Source organism: Amblyomma maculatum, chromosome 7 (genome assembly GCF_055883805.1).
Source record: "Amblyomma maculatum isolate TAMU_Amacu chromosome 7, ASM5588380v1, whole genome shotgun sequence".
Classification (NCBI taxonomy): domain Eukaryota; kingdom Metazoa; phylum Arthropoda; class Arachnida; order Ixodida; family Ixodidae; genus Amblyomma; species Amblyomma maculatum.
In genome coordinates this window covers 143822833-143848437 of record NC_139350.1, presented here as the reverse complement: position 1 = coordinate 143848437, position 25605 = coordinate 143822833, and the positions used below count along the sequence as shown (strand labels likewise).

The following is a 25605-nucleotide window of genomic DNA, read 5'->3' as shown; positions in this document are numbered from 1 at the left end:
TGGTAGCAATTACTAAAACCTGGTTACATGATGAGATAAATGACAGCGAATTTGTTCCCCCTGAGTTCGGAGGTTAACGTCGGGATCGCAACAATAGCGACGGTGGCGTTGCACTACTGCTTAAGAAAAAACTTTTGCGCATGAATGATCACTAACCTTGAATGTTTGTTGGGCAAAATGCTCTGTGATGAACACTCTGTAATGGCTGGCGTTGTTTACAGACCGCCAGGTTCTGGTTTGGATGTGCTAGAGAACTTGAAAACCTACATTATGAACAGCACGACCATTAATACCAAGTTTGTGCTATGTGGCTATTTTAATCTTCCGGGTAAAGATTGGCCTATATTTTCGTCACGTAGTAGTGATGTTGCCCATAATGAAAAACTCATTAACAATGCGTTTTGTTTCGATTTAAATCAGTTCGTCAGAGATTACACACGTATTCAGGGTAAAAGTAACTCGGTTCTATATCTGGTTTTTGTACGTGGCAACTTCCCCTTTGAAATTCAATGCGAGGTTGTTGATGGCACTTCAGACCATCAAGCTGGCTTAGTTCACTTTAGCTCAATTAAACAAGGTCAACTAATATAGCTCGTGTGCCAGTTTTTTCTTCTGCAGATGACATTAGTATTATAGATAGATCAGAACTATTATTTGGTGAACTTCTAATTGGCGCAAATAACAATCTTGATGACGTAAACTGAATGTGCCTGAAATTCAAGAACACTGTGCTTGCCTATATTCAGCGGTTGGTTGCCTTTACACTTAGGAAAATAAACATGACTAATCCATGGATTACGAGAGATGTAATTCATTTAAAAAGAAAAGTAATCACGAACGGAACAATTTTTACAATGGTCACTTAAGTAGGCTATTATATGAATCTCCTGCTAATTTCTGTCGATTCATATCACCAAACACATCTCGCACTGACAAATTTGTGATAAACAATCGGTCAACATGTGATGAAGCAGAAATCTCAGACGCTTTATATGAACATTTCAAATCGGTCTTCACACGTGATAACTCATGCACACCTCATTTTGCTGAATTTGATTGCCTGCCTGCCATTGAAGACTTGGAAATAACTGGACCGGGCGTGATTAACCTTTTATTAAACTTCGACGAGAGAAAATCCTCTGGGCCAGATGAAATACCCAATTCCTTTTTGAAGAGGTACGCTGAATGGCTGTCGAAATTTCTGACAATTATCTTCAACGCAGCTCTGTCGTCAAGTACTTTGCCGGAAGACTGGAAACTGTCACAAATAAAGCCGTTACATAAAAGCGGAAACAGGCAACTTGTCTCGAATTATCGACCAATAGCTCTAACCTGTACCTGCTGTAAGTTATTGGAGCATATCATTCATAAACAGATTACCGCATTTCTTGAAACTCATTCCATTCTTTCACTAGATCAGCACGGTTTTAGGACGGGTTTCTCGACTGTGACCCAACTTGTTGAAGCAATTCATGATTTTTTATCTGCTATAAACGACCGAAGTCAAATAGGCGCATTATTTTTAGACTTAGCTAAAGCATTCGATAAAATCGCTCACTCGAATATACTAACTAAACTTCGTAGCATATAAAACATTCTATACTCTGTAACTGTTTTCAAGCGTACCTGACATCTAGACACCAATATGTTGTCTATAGAGAATTTTCTTCTAAATTTTTGCCAGTTGAATCCGGGGTACCCCAAGGATCAGTATTTAGACCTTTACTTTTTCTGATTTTTATTATTACATTGTTGATGGTTGTGGCGCAAAGCTCCGGTTATATGCTGACGACTATGTATTGTACTGTGTTATTAATTCACATGAAGAATATGTGAAGTTGAACACTGATCTCAATCGGGTTCTAAAGTGGTTTGCCACCTGGCAGATGTGTGTAAACTATGCCAAAAGTGTGTTTTACCTGTCACAAATAAGAAGCATCCACTGACGTTTGACTATTCAGCTCACGGTAACCAACTTGTCCGAGCTTCTGAATACAAGTACCTAGGTCTTCACATAACTCACGATTTGAGTTGGCACCATCATATTATACACATTGCTAATAAATTCATGACAAAATTACATTACTCGAAGTGATGTCTCCGTAACTCGTCAAAGGATGTTAAGCTGCGTATAAATCTCTAGTGCTACCTCTTTTTGAATACGGCAATATAATTTTGGAACCGCTTACTTTAGTTAATATTAATAGAGTGGAAAGAGTGCAAAAGAAGGCGGTCAGGTTTATCTTCAATCAATGTGGCAAAAAGTCGGTTACGGAACTCAGGGATAGAGGAGGTTTGATTGCATTATCAAACAGAAATAAGATAGCACGCTTGCGTTTCCTGTTTAAAGTTGTAAAAGGCAAATTAAGTAGCAACACGCATGAATTGGTTGCCCTTTCTTCTGGTTATGCTACGAGACGCAGAAATCCTTTTACTTTGCTTCCTCTTCAAACAATGTCTTTTAAGTATTCACTCTTCCCTCGTACGGTAGTAAAGTGGAACGGCCTCGATGGTGCATGGTTTGAGGTGGGAGACATCCAGCAATTTTAGGTGTTTATTGAACGTAGCATGTGAAAAATAGTCATTGTTATTTACAGTCACTTGTTTGTTTTTTAATTCCATTCATGTGTCTAGGATTTCATGTATTTTATCCTTTTGGACAATATTTCATTATTGTTTTTGCTATTGTGATGTTCACTGTGGTCATTCCCACCCTGACACGGCTCCTACCTTCGGGTTAGCAGTATTGCAAATAAATAAATAAACAAATAACTAAATGCCCTACGAGAAGGCATTTATCCCCTTCGAAACCACATGAGTCATGGCTGTATAGCGATATCAAAATGTAGATGGGCCATACGTGAAAATAGTGGAACATTTCTATAGCGACTGCACAGGGACCATGTACAGTCCTCCATCAAGAAAGAAATAAAGTTCCCATAAGGAAGAGTGTTAGGTAAGCAGATAACTGTATGGTTCACCCGCTTCCTTAAAGTAACAATTCGGACACCTCACTTGAGAAAAGTTAGGGAGGATGTTTGATGAAGAGTGCCTCAGTAATATGCGGTTTTTCGGATCACATTGGCGTGCTAAGTAACTCAGGGGACAAATTGTGAACTTTTATATTGATTTATTGAGGAAAAGCGAAATGGTGGGTCTAAATAGTTATATGGAGAAGATTAATGTTTTACAGCCGCGAATACATGAGCGCCAATACATGGTGGAGAAACCGACCTTCAGGTTTCTACATTTTCAACAAAGCCTGTACATATTCCAGCACGACAACAGTATCGTGTGTACAATCGCCAAATAGGCGGCACACGATGTGGGAATGTCTCATAGCACAAACGTCTGGCTTACATACGCCACCAGCCTTATTCCGTTTTTTATTCTCCGGGCACACGTTCGTGAATTTGGTATGGAAGCAAAGACTGTGCGACATTTCTTGCCATAACCTTTTTGAGGCCATGCAGTCTGCGACGAATACGCCGAATGACTGCATGCGTATGTGAATTGTGGTTGGTGAAGAGTACCGACATTTTGGAGTAACTGATTGGAGGACTCAGGAATAAAGTGTGTGCATCATACGCAGCAGAGCGCTGCCAAGTTTTTTACCCGTGATACTTTCAATGAAGTGATAACAGGATTCCAAGAAAGCTGGTAAAAGGCAACACAAAAGTATTTAATTCTTGAGCACTTTTGTGCACAGACTGGAGCGGTAACTGGAAATTATGTAGACTGAAATTCCTATGTTTAAACGCAGATCTGAGAGAGCATGAGAACTCAAAGAAAGGCAACTGATACCTCACCTGTAATTTCGTCGACAAAAATGGTTCTGCATGGCGCAATTCAAATCACGCATGTTCTTAGGGGCCGTCTGGACGCACACGTGAGATCATAGGCGCCTACTGTACGATGAAAGTATTGCCGTTTTGAGTCAGCTGCGATCGCATTGTCTGATAAGGAATAGTGCTATTTAAATGATACTTAATATTTATGCCTTACTTCATTAAATTCGAACGTCCGGCAGATATGTTTCTTCACGATTGTACGTTTTTATTCCCGGGCAATGATTCTATTTATAACTTTATACCGCATTTTTTTTTTATCACGGTAGGTTGGTTACTAATCTTGAAAATGCACAAAAATGTACTCATCCTGTCTAGTTCTGTGTGACTTTAGCATACCGTTGTGTCTTGTGTACGCTCCGTTTCAAAGCGGTTTTTTAAATCATTGGTGTATGTGAATGCTGCAGTCGTCTTTTAGGGGCCCAATCCTTACTGGAACTGAGAAAAACTGAACGCCTGCTTCGCCAAGTGTTCTCTGTCTTTGCCGCTAATTTGCGCTAAGGTGTCTCTTGAATAAAAGGACTCGCTACAGAGTTTCGAAAACTGTACCATCCAGCGTAAATGGTCTTTATGAAGTGAGAAATGTGTTAGCTTTAAAGACCCATCGTCCGTCAGTCAATACTTTACAGACAGCCAAAAGAAACCGTGTTGTTGAAGATCGGAGGCGGACCTTTGAGAGAAAACATTCGCTCTCTCGATGCTCTTGATGCTGCCTCGTTAGCCGACTTTTGCCCCTTGAGGCTGTCTGAAAGAGTACGGGAGCTCACCCCCATAGGTACCAGCAGTCAGCGTAGAGACGCACTACTGGTTAACGCGCCTCATTCGAAAAGCGGAGGCATCAATCCGCCCACCTACGGGTTAACCGAAAACTGCTTGCTCCTTTTTGTATAGCTCCGTGTTAAGGCGGCACAACGAAGTTCAGCGCAGGGTTCCTGTTTCCGCGTAACTTTTCAACGCCTACTAACTTTGCCTGAATTGTTCATCATCACAACTTTGCGCGTGCAGGTACTGGACAAGGAAGCTGTGCAGAGGGCCAACATGGAGGCACAGCTTGTTAGGGAAATTCAGATTCACGGTCAACTGAGGTGAGCTTGCTCGCACTTCGCTGTCGTGAATGCGCTGTTAGTCTAGCTTCTAACACGTTGCGTAGTGGCTTATGCTGTTGCGCAGAGCTTATCCCTGCTTTCTGGGCTTTCCGCATTGGTGGAACTGCCAGCACGAATCAATTGCTTGACTCCCCAATCGTGCCCTGAGGGAAACGGTGAAGGAAGGAATGAAAGTAAGAATGGTGGCAGTCCTAGAGAAGGGCAGCGTATAGAGTCCGTCCCTTGGGTTTTAACGTCATCTGAAATCACACTATAAACAGTTACGTTTTGCTTCCAATGAAACATATAATTCGAACTAGCGTTTAGTACGGTTGCAGAGCAGGAGGCGATGAGAAAGTTGATACAAATCCGGCTTTCCGGGACATGTAATTTTGCGTCAACACACTAATGTAATGTGATCGGTAATATGATCTAAGCATGCTTCTCGTTCAAATTAAACTATGTGTGCACCAATTCGTGCTTTTTGTTAAATTTCTTTTAGTCTCGTTTCTTCTATTTTTGTTTTCACCTTTGAAATAGGAGACTTCACGGGCCTTTTTTCCTGAGATGTCGGCTGAGGGGTCCAACACTGATAAATTTATATATTGCTGCATACCATTCAATTATGTATTTGTCGCAGCTGCTAGCTTGCTGCATTATCTGTGTAATTGTAGAGCACAATTGATTGTCGCGAGACGCAGCTTCATCAGCTACTTTGACGCGAAAGAAGCGCCGAAATGTGTCCCAATGATTTCGGCCGCTACGTATGTTTCTGTAAGGGTCTAGGTTTTGTGGCTTCATCTAGAGGTTTCTGCGCCGCCTTGAAATTGAGTGATGATGGGTGCGACACGTTTTCTTTGTTCGACGGCAACCAAGCATGTTGGCTGTTATCGCCGCCGCCGAATCTCTTAGTTTTTTGCGACCGCAAGTCAGCCAAATAAATGTTTTAATCAGTAAATTCCAAGCCTCTTCTTTCGTCTCCAATGGCCTTGTCCCCAATACGTGACAATATGCCTATTCCATGGGCGTGATTTCAGCTTCCAATGCATTGAAAAAATTGCGCCGGGGAGTTGAACACTTTATAAAAAACCAATGCACAGTTTTTTTGGAAATATTGTGTTAGAAGCGGTCAAATATTCTAAGACATATTTATGAATTTGTTGTTACAGTTTATATACACCTGATATACGCAGGGAAACATTGCTCCTAAATTTGTCGTGAGCTGGCATTGTGTGGTTAAGACTGTGATAGAAACCTACGGGGTCTCTTTTCGAAAAACTTATAGTGTGTAACACACATGCTTACTCCGGATATATTCATTTTTATGGTGTCATTACGCGATAGGTGAAACAATAGCCTTCGTAAGCGCTTTCCCAAAACTTGTTCAGGGTTTTTGGGTACCATTCGTAACGTTGTTCTACAGCGTAGGCTGTTCTTTCCACTGCTTCTTTTTATGCACCGTCCAGGCGCCCAGTCAGTATTAGACGCTGCTACAGGGTCTTCGCGTTTCCTACACCTAACTAAAATTTGAGGGAAGCACACTCCCTAGCCTGAGTGTCCCTCGGTAATTTCGGCGAGTAGACAGAGCTTCCAGAACAGAAGGTCGATCATCGCGTTCTGTTTTATGCTTTGATTGGGGCTTCGCAACGTCCGATTGGGGTTGTCGCTAGGACATGTTCAAGGCTTTGGTGCTAGGTCGTCCCGATGTTTCAAAAATGACCAAGCAAGCAGCACGTGAGCCGATGGTATTCAGACGGCTGATACAGGTTCTTCAAGACAGTGCCGGCAATATATCGAATATAAAGCTGGAAGGTGACAGAGCAGTGTGTCTTTATATTAACAAGGCTCGTTCAGTTTTTCACCACCATGTGGTGGTGCATGAAATGCGTTGGGACCGATGCTCCTCGCGTGCATATGATGACACCTCGACTTTTCGGAGCAACCTGTACGATGTTCTCGTTACCGTACGTGCATGATCGTGATCAGCAGCTTGCACCACAGTCTACATCTGACATGAATAACTTCACGCAGTTTTATTTGGCTCCTACATGGCCCATATCTGCTGGACGCGCTCGTTCGAAGGAGACGCAGAAGGACGCGTACAGGGGATGCAGCGAGAGCATCTTCCTTTTATTGAGAGCAATGCGGGGAGGGATGGGGGGATGGGGACTGTTTCGGTTCCTGTCCGCGTTTCCGGTCTTCAGTACAGTCCGCTTCTGTGAGCGCTTAACCGGAGAGCTCCAGTGTAGAGACGTCACAGCAATGTCACCAAATTTAATTTTCTCTAGTATACTTTGAATATGGCAGAGTTTCTGGAGTTCATTTTGCCAGTTTCTAAGCAATGCAGCCACATTTCTTCACATAAAAAGAGTTGTTTGGTTTCATATATCCCTCCAATGTCTCAACACTCCTTGAATTCATGCTGTACAGAGTGTAATTTACCATGCAGTCCAAAATAATCATTGAACGTTTGTTTGTATATAATCGCACCAGAAATCACGGTGATGTAAATGGCGCACACGTTCCGATTTGTCACGTCGTATATTTCCAGAAGTGGAGTACCTTCGTGTGCAGAAAATATCTGAATTTGGATAAAATCTTGGCAAGACATTATTTTAAATTCTACGAGCTAAAAAGAGTCCCATGTGCGAAGCTTAAGTGTAAAGAATGCGAGGCATTTTGTTTCGTCTCAGGACTTGTAATGGCCAAGTAATTGACAAATTATGCCGCTCCGCGCGTTTAGTCTATTTAGCAGCCCGCAGTAACAGGTAAAAGGCCGTGAATGACGTATTCACTGCAGCGGTGCGTCTGCGTCTGGAAAGCGACCGCTCTAATGAGGAAAACTAATTCTTCAAAAGTCTACAGAGCTTTCCTTGCCTCGAAAAAAAAAATGCGCCTAGGAAAGCGTAAGCGAAAGATACGGTGATCTTACCTCCCAACTTTTTTGACGCGATTACGAGCTTCTCCGCAATGGTCAGGCGCTATGCGAAGCCTGAATATTATTTCAGCTGTAATGGGCTTGAACACTACTTCCAATATAGATTCTACTGCAAACATATGCTTGGTTTACCTAGAAGTGCCATGTCTTCAGTTGTTGGAATCGTTCCAAACTTTCCGAAAAACCAGAGAAGTGATTGCTATGCGTGTCAGTGCTGTTGCGTATGCTTACATTTGCTTGGTCCTTCTTCCATATAAAAATGAGGGAGCATTAGCTAGATAACCAGGTCTTCTGACTGCGTGATCGTTTTTCCTCTCGCGAGAAAGCGCACGTAAAACACTCTTCAAGCCCCTCGTGAGCTTTCCAAAGTAAAAATGCTTGCTAAGAACCCATTTCTGTTTTCTCGTTTTCTGTGTCGGATTGGATCTAAGTGCCTTGTGTATTCCATTTTCTGGCTACTGTTTAAATTCGTGGCACTCCAACATTATTCTAGTTTACTCAAAAGTTTGGTAATACTATAAATAAAAATGTTGAAATATATACTGAAATGCTTAAACATTTTCGCATCACACTTTATGCACCTTTCAATTTATACGTGCGCATACTATACAATGCTATGTTGTACACCACCAATGGTGACAGAATTGCTCAGCGGCTACTTTGTCCCACTTCTCGCAGACACCCGAACATCATTTGCTTATACAATTGGTTCCACGACGAAGACAGGGTCTTCCTCATCTTAGAGTACGCTCCGAAGGGCTCGCTTTTTGACAAGCTTATGAAGGAAGGATGTCTGTCTGAAAACGCAGTCGCAACGGTGAGTTCTCTGCTTCCTTCTGCTTACCCACATTTAATCGTGCTGGATGCTTTGATTCCTACAATCACCCATGCGACGTTTTCCAGACGCCCCTTTTAATGCCGGGCGAAAAGTGCTCTGCCCATGAGCACAAGAATCGGGGTTATCTTTCTATTCGGTCAATAAAGTCGTAATGATTCTATTGCTGAAAGTTGTAATAAAGGCACTGTTGAAACAGGGGTACTGAACGCGCAAGGGCGCGCAAGTGCACACCCACACACACGCACACACACAGACACACACACACGCATGCACCTCACTCTCCCTGTCTCCTTGTGTAGTGTTTTACTCATTTTCACGGCGGGAGCTGCTTGGAACTTGTTTTGTAGAGATGAATTCGAATGCGAGGTGTTGAGTCCCTTCTTGACGCTCATAGAATATGGTTTCAACCGAAAATATAGTTTAAATGCAATGGGAAACCAAGCTAAGCTCTTGCCATGAGGTGGCGTATATAGTATTAAGTGGCCAGTAACTAACTGTCCTGTATAACAAGCGAATCTTCGAAAATATGAATTTAACGTGCGGAATAGCTTGGCAACGCTGTGAGAAGCTTGGGTACAGGTGACTATTTGGGACACTTTCGCGTGCCTTATGAGCGGCGGGAATAAAGAGGGTATTTTTTTACCATTCACAGATACTTACTACCTATGGGTTACGTCGGTGCTGTAGTATAGGTGGATTGTACAGCAATGCTGACTTTGAGCACCTTATACGGTTCGCGTAATTTACGGAGCAAGGTTATGTTGCGAAAGGTATGGTCATGAGAACCTAACTCATGTCAAAATTGTTCTGGATTTAACAATTTGGTTGAAAATAACGAAGCACGAATAAATTTGAAGGCTTGTAGAGTTGGCTCTTCTGAATCAGCGATTGCAGAACAGCGTCCCTCGCATTTAATAAATATGTAATGCACATTCCGCTGGGGTACATCACAAATAAGGGAACTTCGCTTTGGCAACGGTAAGACGTGCTGCGACGTTATTTTATAACAGTACAAAACCAACTCAAGCAATTATGAAATGCGCACTTTTGAGGATCGGTATTTCAGTCACATCACCGATCAAGTACAATTAGGAGCTGAATTTACCTCCGATTGTGCGGTCCTCAATTCGGCATCTTGTTTGTTCCCCATGAAATCTATAACGTAATTTTTATTGCGTAGCGTGACTCAACCGTATTAAATTTGACTATTATATGAATATATCTGCGTGGTTGTGCAATCCACCACTTAAATCGCCACTGAAGTATCTCTCCCGATTTTTGAAACAATTATCTGTGAACTTGAAAAAGAATCATCTAAAAAGCAATAATTGCTTTGGAACGAATCGTTCAGTAGAGGAACTCAATTCTTGAGCCCATTTTAGCAGGATGAAAAGAGCATACAGAAATCTGAGGATATATCAGCCAAAACAGTTAGGTTTGGGAGCATGAGTGGAAGTGGAAGCTAGCAGGAAATGAAACCTTGAGGATTTCCAGACGCCACATGCTTGCTGCAAGTACACTACCTCAAGTTCTTGCGGAGTCCTCTATATGCGGGCACAGCTGCAGGACATTCTAAAACCCGCCACAAAGGTGACATACCGCGTTTCCATCCCAGCCCCACTCAATGCACATAGGTCTCAAGACAGCTTGGATCTCGTGGCACGTGTGGAACGCTCTCAAGAGTATCTGGTTCTAAGCACACGTTCCCGATCACCTAGAAGTGCACACATTGGGGATATCCCTTTGTGGAGTAGGCGTACGTGAAAGTTGACGGCTGTGGCATCAAACTATATTGGGAGCGGCCCTGACAGAAAAAGAAAGTGTTGGCTAGAGACATTTCTCAAATAACTCATTATATCCCCGTTTACTGCAAAAGCTATACTGCATGTCCTTGAGTAGTTACTGTCGGTGATAAGGAATCATTTAGCTGCACGCGCTTGCTAGTAAATTTGCCGAAATCCTAGTAAGCATATTCTTTGGCCGTACTTTCTGCATATAATTTCGGGCGCACCACCATATCGCTAGCAAACGAGAGCACTCACTCACCTATTTGTATTTGCAGGAGCGCCGGAGCGCGTTGTGTTCGCAATAAATGCTGTGAGGGTTGTACGCAGTTCTGCAAGATAAGCCCAGCCTTTTTGATCTCGACTACAATTCAGTGAAATGACAAGTTTTTAGTTATTCCTCACTCGTTGATAAGTAATTTTTCAATAAATAAGAATACCAGAAATTTTTTCTTTCGTTTGGAGAATTCCTGAAGATGCACTGGAAATACCTGATGGGCCCACATATGTGTACATTATTAGCCAACATTCGTTCGACGTCTAAATTATGCTCCTCTTGAGCCATACTTGTCAAAATTTGTAATGATGCAACAATCAAATTGGCATATTTTTGGATATCAGAGTGCTAGATGTTGCAGAACAAACAAAACAATTTAGATACACACATAAGCCGCACACGCGCTACTTTACAAAGAGAAACTTTCATCCTAAAAAAAACGAATTTATGCTTTCTTGCCTTGTGTCTCGTTTAAGATGCTTCCACTGGACTAGTTTCGAAAGCATCACGGTCATAACCGCCATAATTCGCCCAACATAGCGTTTCAGCAGCAACCATAAACGATAAGAAAGGAGGAATGCTGGGCTTCTACAGAGACACTACGAATAAACTTCAAACTTCAAAGTGGTTTTGCATGCTTGAGACCTGCCATCATTGTGGTGCACATGACTAGCACTGGTTCGCAGCACTGTCTTCTTGGGAACCCTAATGGCTGTGTCAGCTAGAAGGGGCTAACACTGGATGATGTGTGAGCGTGGATTTTATGATATAGGGTCCCTGGACGTTGTGGACCCCTTTAATGATGTCATATAGTTATTGGTTTACTTCTCTAGCGTCGAGGGCGACAGAAGTTTCGGGAGCGTTGTATTTTTTAACTTTCAGCAGACCAATAGGCTTAAAATCATGTTTCCTTTTAGGTTTTAACCAATCTTGCCTTGCTGTGTTCGAAGTTGCTAAAGTTGTTCGGTTTCTTCTCACATTAAACAATACTCTAATACATGAGTACTGGAGGTGATAACATTTTAACGTAGAGCAAGTAACAGTAACTCTAGGTGTTTACTGTACGCGCGTGGTTTAAATAATGAATCCATAAGGCATGCCAAGAAGTCAGTTATCGGTAACTGGAAAGGCGAACTGAATAGGGGGATTCGCTGGTCAACGCATGGTGTTGATTGAACTGAAGCCGTCAGTTTGAATGACTAGAACTGGGCGGGAAGTCTTACGAGGTGCACTCATGAGAAACGGGGCTTGTATCGGTATCTTCAATATCATGCCCAGAAAGATGAATCATGTAGAAACAAAACGTTTGCGACATTTAAAAAAAAATCAAATAGAGGGACACGTATTTCAAATATGTTGCAATGTGATAGAAAAAAAAAAGCAGCTGATGACATCCGCATTTATGCCATTTTTGCGTCTAGAGAGAGTCTGCAGATGGCATGTTCCTTGCAAGCTCACGACGAAACCCAAGAGCCGAGAAAATAATTTATTCGTGCGTTGTACCTGAAATGCTTCGGTGCTTCTGGAGAATAAAATTAGACAGTGAAAATGGCATTAGATACCCCATGTTTTCCAGTGTGGCATATAGTTGCCTCAGGTCTCAATCGATTGGGCCTTTTGGGCGGTTAGTTCCCGGTACAATGACAGTAATGCAGTGAACACGCGTGACAGATCTTTGGTCGTCCAGTTGGGAACTGGGTTCTAATATTTCGATGAAAGGGCAATCCAGCCTCTTTTAAATTTTGGTGTGCATTCTTTTTTTGCATTCTTGGACGATACGCTGCGTACCTCGCTCTTACAGCTGCTCATAAGCACTCCTCTCGATGCCTCTCATGCAGTATGTGTTCCAGTTGTGTTCAGCGTTGAACTACCTGCACTCAAGGAACGTTATTCACCGGGACATCAAACCAGAGAACCTTCTGTTAGGCCTCCACGGTGAAATCAAGGTGGCGGATTTCGGGTTGTCGGTGCAAGCTGTGGCCTTTCAGAGGTGGGCACACCGACCAGCTTTCATTAAGTATCGGTCGTCGTTTGTAGTACCTATATGGAGACTACTAGCGCTGTTTACAGTTATGTCTCCATGGTAGGCAATCAGAGCAACGGGTTTGTCTTAACAAAGCGCAAACTAATTTGTTAGGTCCAGAGGGGATTGAAATTTCGAGGTAATGTTTGGCAGGTATAGACAACATTTTATTCTTACTCGGCCAGCTTGCATTTACCGCTCCTTGTAGGGGCGGCTTCGTTCTTCGGTTGGCCGGTGTGCCATCTTTTCAAGCAACGTTTATTTTCCCCTAACAACTAATGATGTGCGAGGCGGGGCTGAAACTGACTTCAAGCGATTAGCCGGGACAGCCGCAGATACTGGGGAACTAGTCTAAGCTAGTTATGAGTTTCAGCACCTCGCTAGAATTGCAAAGAGATGAGCGTGCCTTATTTCACGGTGCATAAACGCGCATGTTGATACTTGCAATGCCCTTTGCAGGCGGAAAACGTTTTGTGGAACTTTGGACTATAGCGCGCCTGAGATGATAACCAAACTACCATACGACAAGAAAGTGGACATCTGGAGCCTAGGAGTACTCATTTACGAGCTGCTCGTGGGAAAAGCTCCATTCCAGGCACCTACCGCTACTCGCACCCAGGAGCGCATCCGAGATGCCACGGTCATGTTCCCGATGCTCATGAGCAACGCCGTGTGCGACCTCGTCGGAAGAGTGAGTAGCCTCCATTGTCTTAAGTAGCTTGAGCTTGAGGCTGGTGGCAATAATTGGCCTTCATGCAAGTCAACAAATCAAACGAGGAGTTCATTATTTTGTCCACACGGCTGGTTAACCAGGCGATTCAAATTATCCATAATGTGTTTTTCAACAACCAAAACATATATTTTTTGTAGTGACTGCTGTTCGTGGCGCGTGTAGGAGACATATATTTCACCTGATAGCTTGTAACGAAAAGAAGAATAATAAACCAATAATTTCGATGTTGGGACATGTAAATATAATACTAAGGTGAAGGCCGTCCAAATTGCGAAATCGTATACAAGGAGAAGTTTTAAAATTTAGCAGTGGAAGTTATAGTGCGTGGTATCAAACGTGAAGAAAACACTAACGAAAACCAAAGTTGGCATTCAACGTTGCACATTGAATAAATTAATTGGCTTTGAGTAAATGCCGACACAGCTTGCTTCTTTTCTCATGTGGAAGATGTCAAACGTGATTCCTGTGACGATATCACGCCACACAGATGCCATTTTTACACTGCGCGATGCAGCAGAACGACCCTCGGCGAGTAGTAAAAAGCCTACCTTTTGGGCTAAAAACGTACGAACAACGATGCCGTTTAGGAATTTTTATAAACTTGGCCTAACTTCACTGTAAAAAATCTTCGCTTTCAAAATATTCATTGCTGGATGAGGTGAAATACGAAACAGTTGATCATAAATTTATGCAATCAGTTTATTACGCACTACGCGCAAATAATATACTCTCTACTGCAAAGCGCACCAGCAGACAAACCGCTCACATACCTTTCATGGCTTTTCAAAGAAGGATCTGAATTAATAATCTCAAGCACAGCATATCCTGTAGCCGCCGCTTTGTGCTCTTACTCCTGATAAGGACAGAACAATGAGAGATGGCTCGACCATGGTCTCCTGAACCAATGTTACTAGACTAGCTGCATATAAACTCTCCGCCCGTGCTTTTAGTGTTGATGTTTTCCTTCCCTCGCAAGCCTCCCGATGCTGGGGCCGCTACATCTTGCTCCGCAGTAGACGGTCCGTCGCAGCCTACAGCTCGCGTAGACGTGTAGCTTGTGTGTGTTTCAGGCTCGCTGCTATTTTTCCTTGGCAAACTTGCGATACCAGGAAAAAGTGGTACTCGCCTAAAACGTCTTGGCCAGTCTCATCGCTGCGTTTACTTGTAGACTGTTTACACCACTGTATCAGAAACCTAGCAAGAAAATGGATGCATCGTGAATAATAATTACTGGCGTATGTACCGAGCTCCTGACAAAAAAACGCAATAGCCACCCATACGCGCATGTCTGTACGCGACCACCCACATATGCGCGCATGGAAACACATAACGTCCACACGCATACGAATGCACACTCATGTAAGCTCCCAAGAACACACGCACATATCATATGCAGACACGGACGCCCACACAAGCTTACCCATACGTGCGTGCCCATACGTGTCCGCGTGCGAGTACATTCAGTCGCACTCACGTACACTAACAACTGCCATGTACACGCAAGCACTCACCCGCAAATACTCCCCACACACACGCACAAATAGCCATTTTCACGTACGCAGACACTCTCGTATACCCACATGCAGGTATAGGCCCCACACGCTGAAACAGACGCACATAAATATGTGCGCCCACATATACCATAGGCGCGTATGTACACACACGCTAGCCCACCTTCACACACACATGCACACACTCACACTTACGTGCACGCGATCGAACTCATATACGCACACAAACGCACAAATACGCACTCACTCCCCAACACGCACGCAGGAATTTACGCAGATACCCACCCACGCAAGAACACATGCGCACAAACACGCACACGTGCACATACGCGCACAAGTGCGGCCAGATACGCGCACACTGACCACACGCATACGCAAACAGGTGCTGACCCTCAGACACACATAGCACACAGGAATGCAAAAAACACGCATGCATGCACGCCCACAGAAACACAAACACACATACATACGCACAGACGCATGCCCACATACGCTCCAACATACGCGCATGCACGCGTAAGCACGCACGTGCGCACGTAGAACAAAGAAAATATGAGAAAGCTGCGCTGCACAGCGCCACCGGCTAGTGAGAGAGGGAAGCAAGTTGCTTCTACAGCTCCATGATGGCGCAGGTACGTGGAGCTCACGCAGAGCCGCCGAGCTTCACAGCTAGAGCTTGTATACTAACTTTTATTTCTAAAGCAACAGCAGAACGTCATGAGGCAACAGAATATGAAGGGATGTCCACACAGTGCTCACTAAAAACGAAAATATTATTCAGGAAGCAATTTCTTAAAAAGGCGCTGTGTGAGCAAGCTCATTTTTGATGCCATAAGGTGAACTACGTATGCAAATATTCATGTCTTTACTGCAATATAGCTATACAATGGGTACTTACAAAACTCTGATCTAACTGCATTGCCTGAGAGGCCTCGAAAATTTCTTTAGCCAGCTGACCTTTGGGTTTATGCACAATTCGCCTGTTTTTATCCAGTCACTGGCAAGAAGAATCACGGCAGTCAACAGCAATGTGGCGCGCGGTGTTCCTCGCATTATGTTTCTGCTCCCTCAGTCTAACATTCAAACAACGATCAGTTTTGCTAACATAGCATCCTCCGCAACCGAAGACGATCGAATATGCTTGGTTTTTTACGAACTTCGCATATTTTACCTCATGCTCTTTCGTACAGACGGGACCAGCTTCACTTGACTTTTCGAGACCATTTACACGAGCACAGATACTTCTCAATTTCACAGGAGCTGAAAACCCGCTGCAGCTCTCCTTACAATTTTTTTCAAATTATAGGAGACGACATGTACGTAACGTATCACAGACATATTTTTTCCTCCGCTCCTTTGGTTGACTGCTGTGCCAGATTTTAACTTCTTCAACATGCCCTCCGCTACTGCTACTAAAATACGAGGATATCCTTCAGTAATGAGCCTCTCAAATGGACAATGAAAGCTGTTGACAGTCCAAGGGGGTGCATTATTTCTTCATGGCGTTACTGAGTCAACACCCGACAATGCCCCTTTTTACGAGCTTTGAGTGAGAGGAACTGTTCGGAAGCTACGGCATTATATTTTTCTCTTCATAGGACCAGCACATACGTGTATCAGTGAAGTACAAAGTCAAGAAATTTTCTAGTCATTCACAGGCGCTTAATGTGTCACTTCAAGAGGCGCAAAAACTTGAAAAATAGACCGAAATGATAGCAATAAATTCTTCACCAAAATTTACCGAATCAGATTTAATCAAAACCAGATAGTCATCTACAAATCAGAAAATCGTACGGCATTTGAACTTATGAGATGATTTTAAGTGTCCGGTAGTGCATAGCTCAATAAAACTCTCTGAGCATTGGAGCAGTGCACGCACCTATGCGCCTCGCTTCTGAATAAAAGCACAGATATACCATTCAGAGTATGTAGATACAAGGTATGTTTCTATAAGGGCCAAAATGTTTTGTACAGAGATGCAAGACGCATTTTGGAAAGTAACTGCTCCGTACCTGTCAATTACTTTACCAGTGCAATTATCACTTTGTCATGTGGGATACAATATTACAAGTGTTTGACGGGAATAGCGAAAGAGCTCAATCATTTGTCCTGGTTATTAGGAACTTTAGTAACTTGCACATCCTTATGCCATGGCTGACAGAAGGCAAAAAGAAAGCCGAATGACAACGAGAAGTGATATTGTTACGCCGCGTAGCGGCGCATGAGAAGCAGAAGAAAGAGAACAAGAAGAAGCAGGGGAAGCGACCCGCGCACAGACTGCATGATCTGGGTTTTGTGAGCCGTGTGCGTTCGTCCTTCATACGATGTTCATCCGTATTAAAACCATTTCATCCGTTACAATATTTGCAAGTACCCACCGAAGCTGCATGTGCAGTGTTCCAATTCGCTGAGTGTTTGAAAAACTGTGGCATGCAGTCAGCTGCTTCATCAGCAGCTCAACTGAGTTCATGTGGCAGCAGCAGCTTCCACTACTTCCAAAGAAACCTTCGAAAAAAGCCAAGATGGATGCTTAACAAAGTTTATAACCAGAAAGTTATTCCTAATCCGGAGGATGTTCAGTGCGTCCTACGCCTCGGCCCAAAGTATGCGGTTCAGCGAAGGATGAAGCCCACTCCCATCCCCCTCCCCTTCCCTTCCTCCCTAGCTACTAGAAATGACACGGCACGTTTCCCGACCAGCTGAAGAGCCTAGGCCATTAGGTGTTTCTGTTTCTCGGACGGAGCGGACATGGTGCTGCGCCCGAGACCTCGAACAAAAAGCCTCCCAATTAACAAGAATGTCACCCACTTGCGGACGAATTCTTTGTTTTTATTAGCCGCGGGCAAAGAATGGAGTTTTTGGGGTATTTCCCAAAGATTGCTTAAGCAAAAAGCGGGCGATGCGGTTTTCTCGGTTTTTAATGAAAACGGAACAGCCCATCTTGCGAAAGCGAAAAAGAAAGCTAAATAATTGTGCGAAAAGTTCGATACAGAAGCCCTGTTTTTATTCATAGATAAGAGTGTATTTTTTTTAGCGCAAAAGCTCACCAATTAGTTATGCCTTTACGGGTGGTTATTTAATAAACAGAACGTAGCAGCAGTGCCTTTTTTTTGAAAGTGAAATTCAATGTTTATTAGATTGAACATGTTTACAAAATGTATAAAAATACAGACGAGGGTCCCATAGTCATAACACTGCACCGGGACCCTCGATAGATCACTACAACAAAATAAATAATAACAGCAAAGTTAGCGAAAGCTTATAACATACAAAACATGGCAAATCGGTATCTTTACACAAAAACAAATGCACTAACACAGAAATTAGGCGAATCAGTAGTTTTACACAAAAACAAAGGCACTAACACAGGTATCAGAAATAAAAAATATAAAACATCAGCAGTTCAACAAATATTCCTTCAAGTTATTCTTAAATGTGGGCAAGGGCATATAAGTTTTCAGTGTTAAAGGCAATGAGTTCCAAAATGAAATGGCTGCAAAAGATGTCGTCATTTTTCTATAATTAGTACGAACTTTCGGGAGTCATCATCATCATCATCATCAGCCTGATTATACCCACTGCAGGGCGAAGGCCTCTCCCATATTTCTCCACTTAACCCGGTTCTGTGCTAGCGGCGTCCACTTGACCCCTGCGAACTTCTTAATCTCATCCGCCCACCTAACTTTCTGCCTCCCCCTGCTACGCTTTCCTTCCCTTGGAATTCAGTTTGTTACCCTAAGCGACCATCGGTTATCCTCTCTTCGCACTACATGTCCTGCCCATGTCCATTTCTTCTTCTTAATTTCCACTAGAATGTCGGTAACTTGAGTTATTTCTCTGACCCACTCTGCACGCTTTCTATCTCTTAATGTTACCCCTACCATTTTTCGTTCCATAGCCCTCTGGGTTGTCCTCAACTTAAGTAGAACTCTCTTGGTTAGCGTCCACGTTTCAGCCCCATAGGTGAGTACAGGCAAGATGCAACTGTTGTATACTTTCCTCTTGAGCGATACCGGTAAGCTGCTAGTCATAATCTGCGAGTGCTTGCCAAATGCGCTCCATCCCAATCTTATTCTTCTTGATATTTCCTTTTCATGGTCCGAATCTGCGGTTACTATCTGTCCTAAGTAGACATATTCGCCTACTATTTCCAGTATTTCGCTACCTAATGTAAACTGCTGTTCCTTCCCGAGACTGTTGAACATTACCTTAGTCTTCTGCATATTGATTTTCAAGCCTACCTTTCTACTTTTTCTGTCTAGGTCATCAATCATTATTTGCAGTTCATCCCCCGAGTTGCTTAGCAAGGCAATGTCATCAGCAAATAGCAGATTACTGAGGTATTCTCCATCTACCCTTATCCCAAACTGCTCCCATTCCAAGTCTCTGAATACTTCCTCTAAACAAGCTGTGAATAGTACTGGGGAGATTGTGTCTCCTTGCCTAACACCTTTCTTTATGGGAATTTTGTTGCTCTCTTTATGTAGAACTATGGTTGCTGTGCAGCCACTATATATATCTTCCAGCACTTTCACGTACGGCTCGTCTACCCCCTGATTTCGCGATGCCTGCATCACCGCCGAGGTTTCAACTGAGTCAAATGCTTTTTCGTAATCAATGAATGCTATCTATAAGGGCTGGTTATATTCCGAGCATTTTTCTATCACCTGATTGATGGTATGAATATGATCGATAGTAGAGTACCGTTTCCGAAACCCTGCTTGATCCTTTGCTTGATTGCAGTCTAAGGTTGTCCTGATTCTATTAGCGATTACCTTACTAAATACCTTATACGTAACAGACAGTAAGCTGATTGGTCTGTAATTTTTAAGGTCCTTAGAGTCCCCTTTCTTGTGAATGAGGATAATGTTTGCATTCTTCAATGCTTCTGGTACCGTCGATGACACCAGGCACTGCGTATACAGGGTGGCCAGTTTTTCTAGCATGATATCCCCCCCGTCCTTCAGCAAATCTGTAGTTATCTGATCCTCTCCAGCTGATTTCCCCCTTTTCATAGTTTCTAGTGCTTTCTTGACCTCGTCCTTCGTTACTGGTGGAACGTCTGACTGTTTTTCCCTACCGCCAATCTCATTACGGTCCTGACTACTTTGGCTACTGTAGAGATCTGTATAGAACTCCTCGGCTACTTTGACTATCTTGTCCATATTAGTGATGATGTTGCCCGCCTTGTCCCTTATAGCATACACCTGGTTTTTGCCTATGCCCAATTTTTTTCTTTACCGCTTTAAGGCTTCCCCCGTTCTTTACAGCATGCTCAATTTTCTCCATGTTATACTTCCTTATATCGGCCACCTTGCGCTTATTGATTAGCTTTGATATCTCGGCCAATTCGATCTGGTCTGTTGGATTGGAAGCTTTCATACTCTGCCGTTTCTTAATCAAATCTTTCGTCTCCTTAGACAGCTTACCGGTATCCTCTCTAACTATCCTACCGCCTACTTCTACCGCGCACTCAGTAATGATATCTCTGACATTATTGCTCATTGCCTCTAGGGTAATGTCGCCATCCTCAGTTAGAGCTGAATGCCTATTCTTTAGCGAGATCCTGAACTCTTCTGCCCTCCCCCTCACCGCTAATTCGTTGATGGGTTTCTTTCTTACTAATCTATTGCTTTCCTTCTTCAGATTTAAGCTGATTCGGGACCTCACCATCCTGTGGTCACTACATCGAACTTTCCCGATTACCTCTACATCCTGCACAATGGCGGGGGTTTGAACACATTATGACGTCGATTTCATTTTTAGTATCTCCGTTAGGACTTTTCCATGGCTATTTCCGGTTCTTCCGTTTGCTGAAGAAGGTATTCATGATTCGTAAGTTATTGCGCTCTGCAAACTCAACTAGTAACTCCCCCCTGCTATTCCTAGAGCCAATGCCATAGTCACCTACTGCATTGTCTCCTGCCTGTTTTTTCCCTACCTTGGCATTGAAGTCGCCCGTTAGTACAGTATACTGCGTCTTTACTTTTCGCATTGCCGATTCTATATCTTCATAGAAGCTTTCAACCGCCTGGTCATCATAACTACATGTAAGTGCATAGGCCTGTACAACCTTCAGTTTATACCGTTCATTAGGCCTAATTACGATGCCCGCAACCCTCTCATTAATACTATAGAATTCATCTATATTACCCGCTATATACTTATTGAGAAGGAAACCTACCCCTAGTTGTCGCCTCTCTGGTAAACCTCGATAACACAGTACATGCCCATCCTTCAGTACAGTATATGCCTCATTCGGCCTCCTAACCTCACTAAGCCCTATGACATCCCATTTCATGCCCTCTAGTTCCTCTAACAGCACTGCTAAACTAGCTTCACTAGCAAGGGTTCCAGCATTAAACGTTGCCAGGGTCAGTTTCCAATGGCGGCCTGTCCAGCGGAGCCAGGCTTTCTTAGCACCCCCTGCTGCGTCACAGGTCTGACCGCCGCCGTGGTCAGTTGTTCCGCAGCCGCTGGTGACTGAGGGCCGGGGTTTTATGGAGCTTATCATAGGAGGTTGTGACCAATTACTGCACCAGGGTGGCCAACTCCTGTTCTGGTGAGGGAGTGCGTTGCCGGATGTGTTTACCGGCATCAGGTCGCACCCCAAACCTGTATATGCAATTCCATCGACACGCGGATTTTTTATTTTTTTTTTGTCATCCGGTGGAGAATTGCGCGGCACCGGGATTTGAACCCCGGTCCTCTTGCATGCGAGGCGGATGTTCTACCGCTACGCCACCGCTGCACGCTTTTTCGGGAGTAGTAAATTGTTATTCGCTGCAAATCTTGTAGAGTTATAGTCCGAAAGTAGTAACGGAATAACAAACTGGAAATGCAAGGTGCTATTCAAGCTGCTTTGGGAAGTTCCTACAAAAACGATTAGCCCTCTTAACTGTTGACGACCCTTATAAGAGAAAGAAATCAAACGACGGTAATTGGATTTTTTTAAATAACTAAGACAAAGTGCTGCGTGCTTGCCCTATTGTCGTCAAAGACATGTATTGTTCTATTCCGCATGAAAAACTGTTAAAGTGTATTGAAGTAAGTGAGAGGAACGGAGCAGTTGCTTTCTAGAATGCATCTCGCTTCTCTGTGCAAAACATTTTGGCCCTGATACAAACCTACCTTGAGTTTACTTACGCTGAATAGGATGGCCACGTTATCGTTCAGAAGAACGGGCAATACCAAGCCGCGTGCGTAGGTCCATTGCTCATCGATTTGGACTGAGGTATGTACGAAAGGACACTTAAAAATCGTCTCACTAGTTCACATGCTGCAAGATTTTCCGCTTTCTAGATGGCTATCTGGTTTTGATGAAATCTTATTCGGTGAATTTCGATGAAGAATGTATTGCTATTGTTTCCGTATTTTTTCATACGTTCTTCCGACTCTTGAAGTGACACTTGAAGTGCCCATGAATGACTGGTAAAATTTCTTGACTTGACCTTGTATTTCACTGTTGCACGTAAATGCTGGTGTTATGAACCGATAGGTAAATGCTGTTGCTTCCATACTGTTTCTTTCATTCAAAACTTGTAAAAAGGGGCACTGTCTTGCATCAGTAATGCCAATCAAGACATCATACACCCACTGGACAGTGAATAGCTCTTATAGTAATGTTGAGAGCGTCGCACTGCTGAATACCCTCTTAATATTCTAGCGACAGTAGCGGACAATGTTGACAAAGTTGAAATCTGATACCACAGTCAGCCACACTAACAGAGACGAAAATTAGTCTGTGGTACCTTATGTTCATGCCGTCTACCATAATTTGAAAAAAAAATTGGAAAGAGAGCTGGAGAAGACGTTTTCAGGTCCTTTGAAATAGAGAAGCATGTGCGAGCATGTAATTGGTTAGAAAAGTCAATTTGAAGCTGGACCCTTGTGTACGAAAAAGGATGAAGTAAAATTTGTGATGTGCGTAAAAAGCCTGGTATATTCGATCCCTTTGGATTAGGGAGGATGCTATGTAGGCCAGACTGCTCGTTATTATAATGATAGGCTTAAGGGAACACAAGAACAATGTCAATAAATCAGTCGACCCCCCCCCCCCCATTGGACCTTACTGCTGTGATTGTTCTTGCCCCCCCACTGTATAACGACTGCCGAATGACAGATACATACAAAGATCATCTGACTAGAGAAATTATCGAAGCGTCAGAGATAATGAAGTTAAGTCAGAGGTGTGTATGTATTCCTTCTGCAGCTATCTTGCAGAAAACACCCGATTTTTTATACTACTGCACCTTATGGTACCAAAACTGCTTGCTCAGAGGGACATTTGTCGTTATTTTTTGTTTGTTTGTTTTTTCAGTTTTTCTTTTTTCAGTGTCACTGGCACATTTATAAGCAATGGCTTCCTTATTAAAACTGTATTTGTAAGTCAGCGTTGTGTGTCGTCCTTTGTTGCCCCTAGCCTCGTGCCGTTGTGCTTTTGGACTATAAATAATGTCTGACGAACGGACCCATCAGCTATTGTTGTATAGTATCGTTTGCCAACCGGCAAGCATGTTTGGCACCTTTCGCAACCCTCTTGATGCATGGCTCAACTGATAAGTGAGCCCGATGGGGGCCGTTTCTAGCGTGGTATTTAAGCGCGTAAGCACTGTATGATTTCGCTAATGCCCACAAAAGACATAATTTTTGTTCCGGCGTGCACTAAAAGTAAGGCTAGGTCGGACTTCTACTTCCAGGGACTAAACATTCTGCTGCTGTGGGACTGTGCATGCGATGGCAGAGCTTTCCTGCCTCCCTTCCTTTCGACTGGAGCATGATAAAACAAGTCGAGAGTGGTATCAAATAGACGGATACTCTAGTGCAAATATCTGTGGTATAATGCAGGGCTTTATTGGAGTTTGCGGAATCGAGTCAAATGTCCAGAGGGAATTCTTTAGCATGGTCCCGAGAATAAGCAACAAAGCAACTCATTAGCAGAATGTTGCATCAGCATATGGGAAAAAATAGGCAGAAAATAAATAGTTACCATGGTAACTGGCCAAGGGCTGTCGTTGAGAATAAAAATGGCGTCAAATTGTGACCGCTTAATATGATTCAGAGGGTAAATCAAGTGGACGCTTAAGTAGCTTTAAGAGCAGAATGGAACATCATTAGAGACTCCACGATGTTGTGTCGGTACCGGGACGTTGTTTCTCTATTATGAGATGGTATTACTATGTCGCTATGTTGTGTTAGAGCAACTCGTCTGTGCCACTCCACGAAACCAGTGAGGTAACCGTGGTCGTCTTGGTACCAGAGTGTTGATCAGTAGGAATTCCTGGTAGCACTCTTCATAATGTGTACGTCGTATAGTGGCAGTGTGGCAGTCAGTGTTACCATTTTGCAGCAGTATATATCCAGGAGTAACAGCTGCACCCTAACACCTAGTAAGCAAAGTCTAGCCACCTAGTACCACGGAGTATGTACCGAACAGATATTGGCAAGAGTAGGCCTTCGGTAGTCTCCCTTATCAGTACACATAGGTGTATTACTTTTTAAGACGTTATACGCCGTCCTATCCACTGAGGCACCCTTCACCTCTCACACTCGCTTTCCTCGTAAAGGCGCGCCGTTCCGTATGCTCTCCTTTTGTTTCTGCTTGCTCCAGATTCATGCCACCTCTTTCGGCTGCCAAAGTCAGCCCTGCTGCCCAGCAGGGGATATGTGCTGCTATGCCATGGTTTTCTTCATACCAAGCAACAAACTCTCGGCCTGAACCGCTGTTATGTTGCGGACATTTGATTATATGATAGCCAAAGAAATGTGCTAAAGACAGATAGCCGGACAGATAAACGGACAGGTATGATAGAGGTAGGTAAATCGTCTTACATAGAACCTGATAGATACATTACCAGCCGGATACAGACAGTAAACCAAAGTAGGTTATTTATATAAGGAGAGATAAGTTGATCATGACAATTTCGCGATTAAACAATGCTAACTATATCATTTCTTCATTCTTGTGCAGCTGCTGAAAAGGCGTGCAGAAGAGCGCCCAACGTTGGACGAAGTGCTGGCGCATGAGTGGGTGACCCTTCGTGCTGACACTTCCGTGGAGTGTAGCACTCTGTAAGGCCGGGGTGACCTCCAAGAAGGATGTGCAGCAGGCCCAAAAATTGGAAGAGCCCAAACGCATGAAAAGACATTGGCATCAATGAGATTCAAGCAGGAATCTGTAGAAACAAAATTTGCAGCTAGGGCTCAGCAATTTCTTGTGGTCGTTCCTGCTGGCCGATCCAATCTGTTCCCTTACAAAAACTGAAGTTTTCGAAAGGTTCTAGAGTTTATCTGCTGCGTTAAACACTGACAGAAAACATTCGAATGAGCTAGTGAAAGAAAATATTACAGCGGATTTAGCTGAGCTGGCCAGATGTGGAGTATGTGCGCAAGCAAGTAGTTTCATTTCGTTTTCTGTTCGCCACATGAGTTCATGACAGGCTTCAGGGAGAATATCGCTGAAATTATGAGTAGAAAACATACTGCTGCTGCGCAATAAAATTTCGGCACCGCTTGAAGCACTTTCAAGGGCAATGCCAAAGAGATTGAAACCACTGTGTACTCATGGA

General features: G+C 43.4%; 1 protein-coding gene across 1 annotated transcript in view; it reads left to right on the top strand.

Annotated features, from left to right (window-relative positions):
- The window catches only part of LOC146184908 (aurora kinase A-like), a 33504-nt gene extending 8327 nt beyond the window's left edge, over nt 1-25177 (top strand). Inside the window, exons 3-7 of the mRNA XM_084608653.1 lie at nt 4854-4933; nt 8550-8688; nt 12609-12760; nt 13253-13484; nt 25008-25177. Coding sequence (XP_084464779.1) covers nt 4854-4933; nt 8550-8688; nt 12609-12760; nt 13253-13484; nt 25008-25112 — 708 coding nt within the window. The 3' untranslated portion in view covers nt 25113-25177. The remainder of the gene's footprint in view (nt 1-4853; nt 4934-8549; nt 8689-12608; nt 12761-13252; nt 13485-25007) is intronic.
- Nucleotides 25178-25605: the final 428 nt, after the last annotated feature.